This window comes from Momordica charantia (assembly GCF_013281855.1).
Source record: "Momordica charantia cultivar OHB3-1 chromosome 2 unlocalized genomic scaffold, Mcharantia_2.0 BLBB01000002.1, whole genome shotgun sequence".
Taxonomy (NCBI): domain Eukaryota; kingdom Viridiplantae; phylum Streptophyta; class Magnoliopsida; order Cucurbitales; family Cucurbitaceae; genus Momordica; species Momordica charantia.
Window position 1 is genome coordinate 8228437 of NW_028275160.1, and position 13418 is coordinate 8241854.

The 13418-nt window shown below is 37.3% G+C and overlaps 3 protein-coding genes across 3 annotated transcripts; all 3 read left to right on the forward strand.

Annotated features, from left to right (window-relative positions):
• The first annotated feature begins 1377 nt into the window (after nucleotides 1-1377).
• On the forward strand, nucleotides 1378-4414 carry LOC111017251 (L-type lectin-domain containing receptor kinase IX.1). The gene is made up of 2 exons (XM_022292948.2): nucleotides 1378-2107; nucleotides 3013-4414. The coding sequence occupies exons 1-2, from the start codon at nucleotides 1433-1435 to the stop codon at nucleotides 4291-4293; spliced, it is 1956 nt and encodes a 651-aa protein (XP_022148640.2). The 5' UTR covers nucleotides 1378-1432; the 3' UTR covers nucleotides 4294-4414.
• A 2211-nt stretch (nucleotides 4415-6625) lies between these two features.
• Nucleotides 6626-8370, forward strand: LOC111017190 (malonyl-CoA:anthocyanidin 5-O-glucoside-6''-O-malonyltransferase). The gene has a single exon (XM_022292865.2). The coding sequence runs from the start codon at nucleotides 6705-6707 to the stop codon at nucleotides 8130-8132; it is 1428 nt and encodes a 475-aa protein (XP_022148557.2). The 5' UTR covers nucleotides 6626-6704; the 3' UTR covers nucleotides 8133-8370.
• A 2170-nt stretch (nucleotides 8371-10540) lies between these two features.
• LOC111017189 (malonyl-CoA:anthocyanidin 5-O-glucoside-6''-O-malonyltransferase) lies at nucleotides 10541-12120 on the forward strand. The gene has a single exon (XM_022292863.2). It carries the CDS (start codon nucleotides 10580-10582, stop codon nucleotides 11972-11974), a length of 1395 nt encoding a protein of 464 aa, XP_022148555.1. The 5' UTR covers nucleotides 10541-10579; the 3' UTR covers nucleotides 11975-12120.
• Nucleotides 12121-13418: the final 1298 nt, after the last annotated feature.

The following is a 13418-nucleotide window of genomic DNA, read 5'->3' on the forward strand; positions in this document are numbered from 1 at the left end:
ATTCATAAATAGTTAGAAATTAAAAAATGTGTACTAATAATTTTAATATTTAATTTCAGGTTTGAATTCCATATAATTGTTAGTAAACAACGGAATAACAATCTCATTTCGATTGATTTTAATTTGATTTGATTGAAAATTAGGTAAAAATTGACACAAATTGCCAAGTTTAAGAGTAAAAATCAGAAACTTTCCCCGGCGGCCTAATATAATATAAATGCATGTTTTTCTTTCATTTACTTTGATTAGTCAATGTCTACCTAAACTAGTTTATAAAACCGCAAGAAGTTACACGTTAATTAGGAATCCAAGTTTCAAAATGGATCAACACTTTGTTAAATGATTGATGACCAATAAACCACAAAAATCAAAATATTATTTTTTCTTATAGATGAAACAAGTACTGAAGTTGAAAGAAATAATAATAATTTAATAAAATGACACTATAAAAACAACAAAATTATTAATTTATTGAGTTGTGACAATAATAATGCAAATACTCAATATTCTTACACATGGAACATGACAGTTATTTCAAGGAACCAAATTATTTTATGCTAAGCACCGGAAATGATGGCAAATTAAAATATAGAATGATATCCTTTTTAATGATCCTTTCAAGGTCAACGTTAATTAACAAATGTTAAGGTAACGTGTAACACTAATAATATTATCATTCAATTTGTTTGATTAATTGAAAACTTATAGTATAGTATACCATACATATCCATTTGGGAAAATCTTCAACATTTAGGGAATATTAAAGTTAACATCTTCCCTCGTTGAATATTGTTTTCCTTGGAATTACAAGTCCGGCCATGTACATCTTCCAAAGTATCTTTTAAATGGAAAGGAAAAAAAAAAAAAAAATTTACCCCTAAATTTGACCACGTATTAATTTTCATGGAATGTGTTGCAATTGATGTACTCAAAAAGAAGAAAACAAAAGTGTTGCAATTGTCGTGTGGAGGATGGTGTAGTGACAAATATATATGAGGCCTTGTGATATCACCTACTACTATGAGGTCTTGTATTCGAGTGCTACGCTGGTCAATATGTTTATCGGATACATAAATTGTCCAACCTGAAAATTTGGATTGGTACAAAAAATCATCCGCTAACCAACCCAACCCGTGAACCCCCTAATTTTTAGAGTGTCTTTTGGGGTGGTAATAGAATTAATTTTCTAATTTACAACACCTAGGAAAGTGATTTTGAAAATAGGATTGCCAAATACACCCCTTGATTCTATCAACATTCAACATCCGAGGTTCGTTTAAGAGAAGTTCTATCAATATTGAATGAGAGAGAAGTTGACTCTTGAACGTCACCCAAAGATTTATTCAAGAGCCATTAAAAACCACAAGCTTCACTAATTTTTCAGATATATTTAGGGAAATGCATTCCAAGAAAGGTCTCATTACTCACCCACATGGCTTCTTCCTCCTCTATCTTTTCGATCTCAACTCTTCTCCTTCTTCTTCTTCCTCTCTCTATTGACTCGCTTTCCTTCAAAATAGATCGATTCAAGCCCAACGAAAACGACGTAGTACTTTACCAAGGAGATGCCACTCCTTCTGTGGGAACCGTCGAATTCAACAACATTGACTATCTGTGTCGTGTCGGCCGGGCTGTCTACAAAGACAGTGTCCCAATCTGGGACTCGAAAACAGGAAAAGCCACTGATTTCACAACCCATTTCTCCTTCGTAATTGACACCCAAAATAAGTCCAAATATGGCCATGGAATCGCCTTCTTTTTGGGCCCATCTGGGTTCCAAATCCCTCCGAATTCTGATGGTGGCTTTCTTGGCCTTTTCAACACTTCCAACAGCGATTCCACCGCAAACCAAATACTTCATGTGGAGTTCGATTCTTACTACAATGAAGAATGGGACCCTCCGTTTGAACATGTGGGCATCAACGTTAACTCCATTGCTTCCTCTAATTACACTCGATGGAATGCTAGCTTGCACAGTGGGGACACTGCTGATGTGTGGATCTCGTACAATTCAACTGTGAAAATTTTGAGTGTTGTGTGGAAATATCAGAAGACGGCGAGTTCGTTTGAAAATACCAGCCTTAGTTACCAGATTGATCTGATGAAGGTTCGGTTTTGAACTACCCTTAGGTTAATTATAAGGATAAATTTATGGATATTTTGACAGTTATGAATACTATCCCATGTGTGTTTCTTCTTGTGTTCAAAATATAAGTCAAATTTTGCGCATTGAAAAAATATATAATTTTTTAAAGAGGAAGTTTCGACATATTTGCATAAGCTTTTAAGTTTGGGTTATTTAGGTATAATCATTTTGTTTTGATTTTTCATTCTTAAAAATGAAGTTTAGAAGCATTTACTATTACTTTCATTATATTTTATGTGTTTCTTAATTATATAGTTGTTTTAGATATTTTGGCCAAATTTCAAAAACCGAAAAAGTAATTTTCAAAAAGTAGTTTTCAAAAGGTTTTTTTTAATTTAACAAAAAATTCAAATATATTTTTAAGGGAGCTAAAAAGCTAAATAGAAAATGGTTAGCAAACGACCCCTTAATAATTATTTCGATTTTACACTTTTAGAGTCCCAGAAATATCAAATAAGGTATATAAGTGATAACATATTAGATACTCCCATGTCAAAGGAATAGATTTTGCTATTTTTACAAAATTGAAAAGTAGTTGTTACTTTTGCAAATTTTTCTTATTATCATCATCATCATTACTAACTTTTTGCCGGTGCCTATTTTAATTACATATTTTTTTTCTCTCTTCAGATACTATAGAAAATGTAAAATGTAAGAAGGTAAGAATAATCTTCAAAAATGAAAATCTCAAATGGAAATAATAATCAAACAAAAAAACCTTAATCTTTTATTTATATTCTGAAGACTCGAAATGGCACTATGCAGACTTCTATTTTGAAAGCATGTTTAACGAGCATAATTTGGAGGATAAAAGTTAAGTCAATAAGTCAAAGGAAATTTAATCTTTTATTCTCATGCTTTAACAGGTTCTCCCTCAATGGGCAACTGTGGGATTTTCAGCTGCAACAGGTCTGAATTTAGAGAGACATACGTTATTTTCTTGGGAATTCAATTCCACTTTGGACATCAAGCAAACAAGTGAAAATAATGGGAAGAAAGTTGACATAATTGTGGGTGTCACCGTTTCAATTGGAGTCTTGATTATCATGGCAACAACAACATTTGCACTGCTTTGGAGATTGAAAAAAAAGCAAAAGAGAACAAAATCAGAAAACCCTGAAGAGGTAAATTTGACGTCCATTAACGATGATTTGGAAAGAGGGGCTGGACCCAGAAGGTTTTCTCACAACCTCCTCGCCATGGCCACCAACAACTTCTCCATTGATAGAAAGTTGGGCGAAGGAGGATTTGGTGCAGTATACAGAGGCTACGTACCAGATTTGGATTTGACAATGGCTGTCAAAAAGATCTCAAGGGGTTCTAAACAAGGAAGGAAAGAGTACATAACCGAGGTGAAGATCATTAGTCGGCTGCGCCATCGTAATCTGGTGCAGCTCATGGGGTGGTGCCACGACAAGGGCGAGTTCTTGTTAGTTTATGAGTTCATGCCTCATGGCAGCCTTGATTCTCATCTCTTTGGGAGGAGAACCCCTCTCGCTTGGGCTATGAGATACAAGATTGCATTGGGTCTGGCCTCGGCATTGCTATATCTTCACGAAGAATGGGAACAATGCGTGGTTCATAGAGATATTAAATCGAGTAATGTTATGCTAGATTCGAACTTCAATGTGAAGCTTGGGGATTTTGGGCTGGCTCGATTGATGGACCATGAGTTGGGTGCGCAGACGACTGGGTTGGTGGGGACTTTGGGATACTTGGCTCCTGAATACATAAGCACGGGTAGAGCTAGTAAAGAATCAGATGTGTTTAGTTTTGGAGTCGTGGCTTTGGAGATTGCCACGGGACGAATGTCGAGAAACTCCATGGAAATGGGGTCACATAAGGGTTTGGTGGAGTGGGTTTGGGACCTTTATGGGAGTGGACAAATTCTTGCAGGTATGGATGAGAAAGTACAGTGTGATTACGACGAAAAACAAGTGGAGTGTTTGATGCTTGTTGGACTTTGGAGTGCTTATCCAGACCCTAATCTTAGACCTTCAATAAGGCAAGTAATTCAAGTTCTCAACTTTGAGGCAACGATGCCAAATCTTCCAAGTAAAATGCCGATTGCTGTGTATCATGCTCCTTCCACATCGATGAGCTCAAATGAACCTCCCATTTCAGTAAGTCTCGACGTAGGTCGTTGAACAACAAAAGGGCGATGTTGATTATCTCATAAGAAAAAGATCAAGAGACTTAATAATGTTTATTAATATATGGAACCTTGCGAATATTAAGAAGGGCTAAGTTTCACGTCTATAACTTACACACGAGATTTGTTATTTCGTTTTTGTTCTTCATTTTCTAACTCTATTTTGATTGTGAGATTTTATATCTTATTTGTTAAGGATCCAATTTTGAAAATATGAACCTAAAAGAGTTTATAAGATAAGTGGATTACTCATCTTATTACCATTTGGTCTTATTACTCACCCGAACTAGAGATATATTGAAATATAAGAGATATAATAACTACAATTAGGAGGTACTTGAACCCTCCCCTTGAGTATTCATTCTTATTCGGTCTAAACCACACTCACTAATTATAATTGTCTACCTTCGTCTTTTTGCCTATACTCTATTTATAACAAACCTCCTAACGTAATTACTAATATGTCTTTAATATCCTAATAATATCCATGGTCTATTTTAACAGCAATCCTATCAAATTAGTGTGTCGTTGTTTACATTCAATTAAGCTAAGAAAATTTGAAAGATAGAAATATACTTGCTTGCAGAAAACTTTAACTTTCACCCCACCTACAAGTCAAATACAAGCTAGGGCAAAAGAAGAGAAAATATTATCATTACCCATCACAACTAATTCCATTGACAAGTTCATGAAAACTATATAGGAATTACATGAAATTGAATCCAATGTTTTATTTAAGTCATGTTACATCCATTAATAAGCTTTGATAAAGGGAAAAAATAAATCTAAGGAAATTGAAAATTTCCTCTTAAAAGTAGGGTTGATCATCAATCGGTCGGGGTCGGTTTTCGGCCGACCCGGATGCCAAAACTGACCACGTCCCCTTCTTAAGAGAGGAGCGTGAAACATAAGAAAATACTTGCTCAACAAATGCACCATATATACAAAGCAAACCATCGAAACTTGAAACACATCGCAAGTAACTCTAAATTTTACTTCTCTATTGGAACAGAGCAATAAAGAAACAGAGGAATTCTTCCTCCTAATACAGAGGGTTAAGGCATGCTCAACAGTCAACACTAAGCTGTAATGAAATTTTGTGAAAATTACTTATGGAAATGTATAAAAACAATTATGAGTCCGGCGTATTTAACAAAATTTTTTATATTCTATTAAAACGCTGAATTGAAATCGTTCTATAAATTTTATGTTGACGGTCTAAATCTGACCATTTATTTTAGATGAGGTCTTCCTTGAATGTATGAATGTATGTTGACGACTATTAAATGTCAATTAAAATTTAGTATAATTGACGGTTATTACATGTCAATTATTAGGTTTTTATTCACGGGTGTTAACTGTTAATAAAACACAAAAAATTGATATTATTGTCCATCAGCTATGCGATGTTTAAGTGGATGGTTAAAGCCATCAATATTTCCTCTTTTATTCCTGATTTTTAGCCGCCAAGAAAAGGGGAATTGTTGACTAGCAATGTGGAAAACAAAATCACATAAAATTTACGAAATTTGATGGAAATACTGTTAATAAAAATGTAAAAGTTGACGCGTCAACATTAAAATAAATGTTTGTTCATCCCTTTCATAGGTCAATATATGTATTTTTAAGTCAAATTGAGCTTAGCTCACCAAAAAGTCATGGGTTTGAATCTCACTCTCACCCCCACTCCAGACATTTAAAAAGCATAATAATCATAAATAAGGAAAAAATTTCATAAATATCTTTTATTTTGTTTAAAAAGGAAAATGTGTCTCTACTCTGTTGTGACTATTTTAAACGTCATGGAATCCATAATTTTATTTTTATTTTTCATGACATTGAAAAAACGTCATAAATAACGAAAAATTTGTAAATCTCCAATCTTTTCTCATCAAAATCGTGTCTCAACTCTTTCTTGACAATCTTTTTTTCGTGACGTTGAAATGACATCAAGAAAAGAAAAAAATTCGAAAAACTCTAATTCTCCCACCAAAACCAGCATTTTACATTTGAACATGATTAATGTGAATTGCATTATAGAAAAGAAACAAAAGAAGAACTATTTCCATTTCCTTTTAATTTCTCTGCCTCCCTCCGTCATTCACGTGTTGCATTCTTCTCTCTTCCCTTCTTCTATAATAATATTCATGTGAATACCCCACCACTATTCTCAAAGTGATCACAACAAACAACAAAATCCGTGGAATATATATAAGTTAGTGACGATATTTCATTCTTATGAAATCTTCCTCATGAAATTAAAATTAAAAATATAGTAGACCAAAGTGGTGGGACTAGAAGGTACATAAATCAATATAATATTTCAACTTTTTATTTTCTTAAGGAAAATTCACAAGAAAACAACTTTAATAGCAAAGCCCCATCCCCTGCATCTTGCAGACCAAGATGGAGGAGCGACCAAATCCATCGCTCGAGATTTTGGAGCTCTGCAAAATTAGTCCTTCTCCTTCTCCATCAGCACAATTTTCTCTTCCCTTCACCTTCTGCGATCTCCCCTTCTTCACAGTTCCGCCCACTGAGCGCCTACTTTTTTACTCCCTCCCCGCCGGCGCCGACGCCGATGCCTCCGATTCAATACTCCAAAAACTCAAAAATTCTCTCTCTCTCACGCTCTCCCGTTTCTTCCCTCTCGCCGGCAACGTCGTCTGGCCGGAGGATTCCCCCGAGCCCTTCATTCTTTACAAACCCGGCGACGGCGACTCTGTTTCCCTCACCGTCGCCCAAGCCGACGCTGCCGATTTCCACCGTCTCTCGTCGGACCAGATCAGGAAGGCCAACGAATCCCATTTCCTGGTTCCCCAATTCCAAGCACCCGACGACACTACTTGTGCCGCTCCGATTATGTGTCTCCAAATCACTTTATTTCCCGGCGTCGGATTTTCAATCGGCATCGCAACCAACCATTCGGTTGTCGATGGGAAAACGTCCACCATGTTCTTGAAATCATGGGCTTCCATTTGTGCCCACGAATCCGAATCGGATGATCTCCATCTCCCTACTCTCGATTTCGACAGGACGGCCGCCACGGATCCAGCTGGCTTGCATAAACTTTACCTCAACTGCCACCAACTTTTTCTCTCCCAACCCACTAATTTGGGCCAAAGGTTGAGACTTTCCCCCAGGGTGGCCGTCCCGGACGACGTGGCCAGTGGCACCTTCGAGCTCTCACGTGCCGACATCGACAATCTAAGGACGATGGCGGCGGGAAGTTGTTCATCAGATTCCACGCGCCGCCGCCGCCGTCGTCTATCAACTTTTGTGCTGACATACGCCCATGTCTCGAGGTGCATCGCCAAAGCCCAGCGGCTGGACCCGAAGAGGAACGTTGTTTTATCGTTTCTCGTGGATTGGCGGCTTCGTTTTGGGGGAAGTCTTGTGGGAGCGAATTATTTCGGAAATGGGGTAAGTGGGTGGGGGTTGTTTTTGGAAGCGAGGGAATTATTGGGAGAAAATGGAATGGGAGTGGTTTCGAACAAGTTGAGTGATCTAATTGCGGAGATGGAAGAAAATGTGAAGCAGAGGAACGGAGTTGCTGAGTTGATCGACGACCAATACTTGGAGCGGTGGTTAAGTGAGATGAATACAAATACAAGCATTATTGTAGTGGCAGGGTCGCCGAGGTTTGGGATTTATGACATTGATTTTGGGTGGGGAAGGTGTACAAAAATGGAGATGACCTCGCTTACACCGGGTAGAACATTTTCTATGGTAGAGAGCAGAAATGAGAATGGTGGAGTGGAAGTTGGAATTGCACTTCCACATGATGTTATGAACCTTTTTTCTTCTATGTTCTTCGAGGGAGTGAAACTATAATCATAGCCATAGTCTTGGATGTGTCGTTTGATAATAAAAAACCGAGAACAAAATGTGTTTCCATTTATGTATTCTTACTTGTGTTTTAGGATCATGAGCCAGGATTATCTAGCTATGTTATCACAAGGGTTATGTTTGTGTTTTCTTGTTTGCTTTGTGACGTATTGTATCTCACACTTTAACCTCGGTGTATTTTATTATGATTAATTAAAAGCTTGTTCTTTTGTCTTCTCGATCACTTTATTTTTGTAGTTTTTAATGGGTGGACATTTTGTCAAAAAGTAAGGTTCATTTTATGTGATGCAGTTACGATGCCATGTTAAATCATCTTGATTAAGAAAGAAAAAATTATGTAATAATTATATAGGAAGGATAAAAAGATTAGAAATCCTAGATCATGTTTTTATGTATTTTTTAGTTAGGAACAAATTGAAGGTTGAGGAGAGGAGGAAAATCCATGTGTTTGAGAGCTAAGTGTTGGGCTTCAAAATTGGTAACTAATATATGTTTCTGATTAAGAAATTTGCGGAAATAAATAAGGAAAATTTGAAAGTTGTAATGTTTTTATGGGTTTCTTCTTTAAGAAATCATTTGAATTTGTGAATGGGTTGTTATTGTTATGTTTAAGGAATTGTTTGGAAAAAAAATTTGAATTTTTGACCTTAATCAATAACTTTTCAGAGAAGATAAGTTTTATTTGTGGGTTTTATGATAGAAGGACTCGTGTTGGTCTGTAGGACCGTCTACGCTCGCTCAGAACTAGAGACGGTGGCGCGGCCAGATCGTAAATGTTGGGATGATTACGATCAAATCCAGATTCTGAATCCTAGTACAAATCTTGAGCTTGGGGTGTTTCAGAACCCAGCAATGATTGCTACATTTTGAGCATATTACAAATGTAACAAAATTTCTTATGAATTTTAAATAATACTCAGCTATTAACTAGTCCCTAGAAATCTCTTGACCACTGTATGTTTGTAATAAGTGTACCAGAGAGAAATACAAAAATTGAGAGTAGTTGAGTATTATTTATAAATTGGTCTGTAGATTTGTATTTTTCTTTTCGAAGACCATTTAGTAAAATCTTACAAAAAAATAAATAAATAAAAAGAGAAAAACGAGATTATAATGGCAACATAAAATACCAGCCGCCCAGCAATGAGCCAATTATTGCTCTTTCTTTAGGTGGAGGAATAATGGGCGACAGCTTTGGTAAAAAAATCCTAAAAAGTTAAGAAAATAATAATAAATAAAAGAAAAGGAAATCCCACACATTTTTCTCAGTTCCAATTTTATTTACTTTCTTGTATTTAAATTCTTTGAAAGAAAAAAGCACAATTAATTAAAAGGAGAAAAAAAATTCCACAATAGCACCAGAAGTGTCCGTGGGATCGATTGAAGTACTTTTTAACTAATTTAATTCCAATTGTAAATTTATTTAAGAGATGATCAAATTTAATTTGTACAAATTTTGATTTTCATTAAAATTAGTGTACGACCGTAAGGAAAAGGAGAGACAAAAAGAAATGTTGGCAGCAAAAACTCCAGCACACGAGACTCACATAGAAACATAAAAGATAAAGAAAAAACGGGAACCACGTCTCCTAATTAATAGGAGAGAATATATCGTTCAAAAATAGAAAGAAAAGAGGATTCTTTTGAATACTTTTAATTATAAATATCTGGACTCAACTTGAAAAAATATATAATTTGTATTTGTATATTAATGAACACATGGCACACTCGAAAGGAAAGTAGTAGCAAAGATTTCCTTAATTTGGTAGATTAGAAATTTTACCTTGAGTTTGGTTTCTTTAATTTGGGGTGGGGTCGGATTCTCTTCCGATGATCAAGAAGATTAAGAACGTTCGACCTGACGATTCGAAGTTCGATTGGTTGGCGAAAAAGATGGTTGATCTTACGCGATTCCTCAAATGTGCGAGCTTTTTTATTGTCCTAGATCTTGCAACAAAGTTGCTCATGAATTAATGAGGTTTTTGGAATGTGGTTGGAGGATTGTCCCTACCTCTTCTTTCCGTTTGGGAAGACGGCTGGTTTTTTGTTTTTTTTTTGTATTTTGTTGTTCAAAAATAAAAAAGAATAATAATAATAATAATAACTCGTCATTAATTTTTATGCTTTTGTATTTTTGATGTTTATTATTTAATAGCAGCAACAGACAAACTTGGTTTGTTTTTGACATTTTCCATTTCCATCGTGAAAGCAAACGTTTTGAAAAGTATTATATTCCCATTTCCATCTTCAAAGCAAACGTGTTGAAAAGTATTAAATAAAACAAGAAAGATGGAGACAAATATAAGATTTGACGTGATTCACGTGAATAACCTTATGCTTGCAGGCGAAGGAATATACAATACGCTAATTACATACAGTGTCTTTAAAATATGGAGATTCATCCCATCATCTCCATCATTCAGCCCAAAAAAATGGAGCAACCAAAGCCATCGCTCAAGATTTTGGAACTCTGCAAAATCAGCCCCTCCCCATCTCCTTCTCCGGCAGCCGATCAGTTTTCTCTTCCCTTGACATTCTTCGATCTCCCCTTCTTCACAAGCCCTCCCACTGAGCGCATACTTTTTTACTCCCACCCCGCCGCCGATTCAATACTCCAAAAACTCAAACATTCACTCTCCCTCACGCTCTCCCACTTCCTCCCTCTCGCCGGCAACGTCGTCTGGCCGGAGGATTCCCCCGAGCCCTTCATTCTTTACAAACCCGGCGACTCTGTTTCCCTCACCGTCGCCCAAGCCGACGGCGCTGATTTCCACCGTCTCTCGTCGGACCAAATCAGGAAGGCCAACGAATCCCATTTCCTGGTTCCCCAATTCCAAGCACCCGACGACACTACTTGTGCCGCTCCGATTCTGTGTCTCCAAATCACTTTATTTCCCGGCGTTGGATTTTCAATCGGCATCGCAACCAACCATACGGTTTTCGATGGGAAAACGTCGACCACGTTCTTGAAATCATGGGCTTCCATTTGTACCCACGAATCTGAATCTGAATCTGAATCGAATCTCCCTACTTTGGATTTCGACAGGGCCGCGGCCAAGGACCCAGATGGGTTGCAGAAGCTTTACCTCAAGTACCACCAAATCTTTCTCTCCCCTCCCGACACGTCGGGCCAAAGGTTGAGACTTGCCCCCAAAGTGGCCATCCCGGACGACGTGGCCGGCGGCACGTTCGAGCTCACGTGTGCCGACGTCGAGCATTTAAGGGCAACGGCGGCCATGAGCTCGTCTTCCACGCGCCGTCGTCGTCTGTCGACTTTTGTGCTGACATACGCCCACGTGTCGATCTGCATCGTCAGAGCCCAACGACTGGACCCGAAAACGAAGGTCGCTCTGTTTTTCCCCGTGGATTGGCGGCCTCGTTTGGGTGGGCGTCTCGTGGGAGAGAATTATTTCGGGAACGGCATTGGTGGGTGTGGGTTGTTTCTGGAAGCCAAGGATTTTTTTGGGGAAAATAGAATAGGGGTGATCTCGAATCAGATAAGTGAAGTAATTATGGAGATGGAGGAGAAAGTGAAGGGGAGCACTGAAGTTGTGGAGTTGATGGACCATGTGTTCTTGCAGTGGTTTAGCAAAATGCCGGTGGATAAAAGAATTACAGTGGCTGGTTCGCCGAGGTTTGGGCTTTACGACCTTGATTTTGGGTGGGGAGGGTGTACAAAAGTTGAGATGACTTCCATGGGATTGGATGGGACATTTTCCATGGCCGAGAGCAGGAATGGAAACGGTGGGGCGGAAGTTGGAATTGTTCTTCCACAAGATGATATGAATCTTTTTTCTTCTCTGTTTTTCGAGGGACTGAAACTATGATCATACCTTCCAATATGTCTTTTGAGTAACGTAAGTCATGATTTAGCTATATGATCACAAGGCACTCCTATTTTGTTGTTTCCAAGTTAACTTTATGCTACTCTATCTTTCTTATGATAATCACACTTTGTTTTTGTGGTGTTTAATGGGTGGTTGCAATGGTTTACGCGAACAAGAGCAAAGTTATGCAATAGTTCTCGTCAAAACGAACATAATTTAACGGTAATTTATATACATCTCCGATTAAAAAGTTGTGAGTTCATCGTCTACCCCACATGAGATGGAAAACTGAACCTTCAAATTTTAAGACATATCTGAGAGTTATTTTTGTTATACTTCGTACACGATATAATGGAAAATTCTAAATCATTTTAAAGTGATTCACGCTCAATTAGATCACTTTTACCATTTACTAAAATCACTTGTATTTTGTTGTCAAACCGGCTGAGGTGCATATATTAAAAAAAAAAAAATTGATTGGCGCATGATTCAACACGATTTTATTCCAATACTTTTTTAATTGTCATTCAAGTGATTCACGCAAATGGCTCATTTATTATCTTTTTATTTAATTTTTTTAATATATTTAATTACCTCCCAACTTTCTCTACTTTCCCTCTCTATGGTTTAGTTGTCTTCCCTTCTTTTTATCTTTCATCTTTCTTCTCCTTTTCAAGTTTCATATCTATTTTTTTTCTTTCTCCATTTGGTTTTCTTATCCTCTCCTCCTCTTGCTTTCTCTTTCTTTCTCTCATTCTCAACTCCAACTTTTTGTCAATGGATGTGATTTTTTTTTTAATGCCCAGGCCATGGGGAGATAGAATCAGTATCTATTGAAAACACAAAATATATAAAAAAAAAAAAATAGAAGCCAATTTGTCGAAAACGGTATCCTTGTATCATAAGTATCTCCATAATGGTATTATGCTGTTCACTTTGGGTATAACCCTCACGGCTTTGTTTTTTGGTTTCCCTCAAAATGTCTTAATCACTTCCTTGGACTTTGTTTGCACTCCTTATGAACTCAACTATCCTCTCTTCGAACAAAATCTCACTTGTATCTTTGCTTGCCCACCTTCAATCTCCTCCCCTTAACGAAGATACCTCGTCTTCCTACCAGTCTATCCCGATTCGATAGGGCATGTCTTGTTGTCCTCATACCTTCAAGTATCTCCACAATGGTATGGTATTGTCCACTTTGGTTATACCCTCATGGTTTTGCTTTTGGTTTCATCAAAAATGTCTCATACCAATGTAGATAATTGTCCTGTGGATCACTTTCTTTCCTAACCAATATAGGACTTTTTTTGCATTCCTTGCTGTTGGTTCGATTGGAAAAAGCATCACCACATCAGGCGGTCAGTTTCCATTTTGGAAACTGACCGCATGTTGATCGATGGGTATTTCAGCCTGAAAGCCAACTTGACCGACCGATGTACACCCC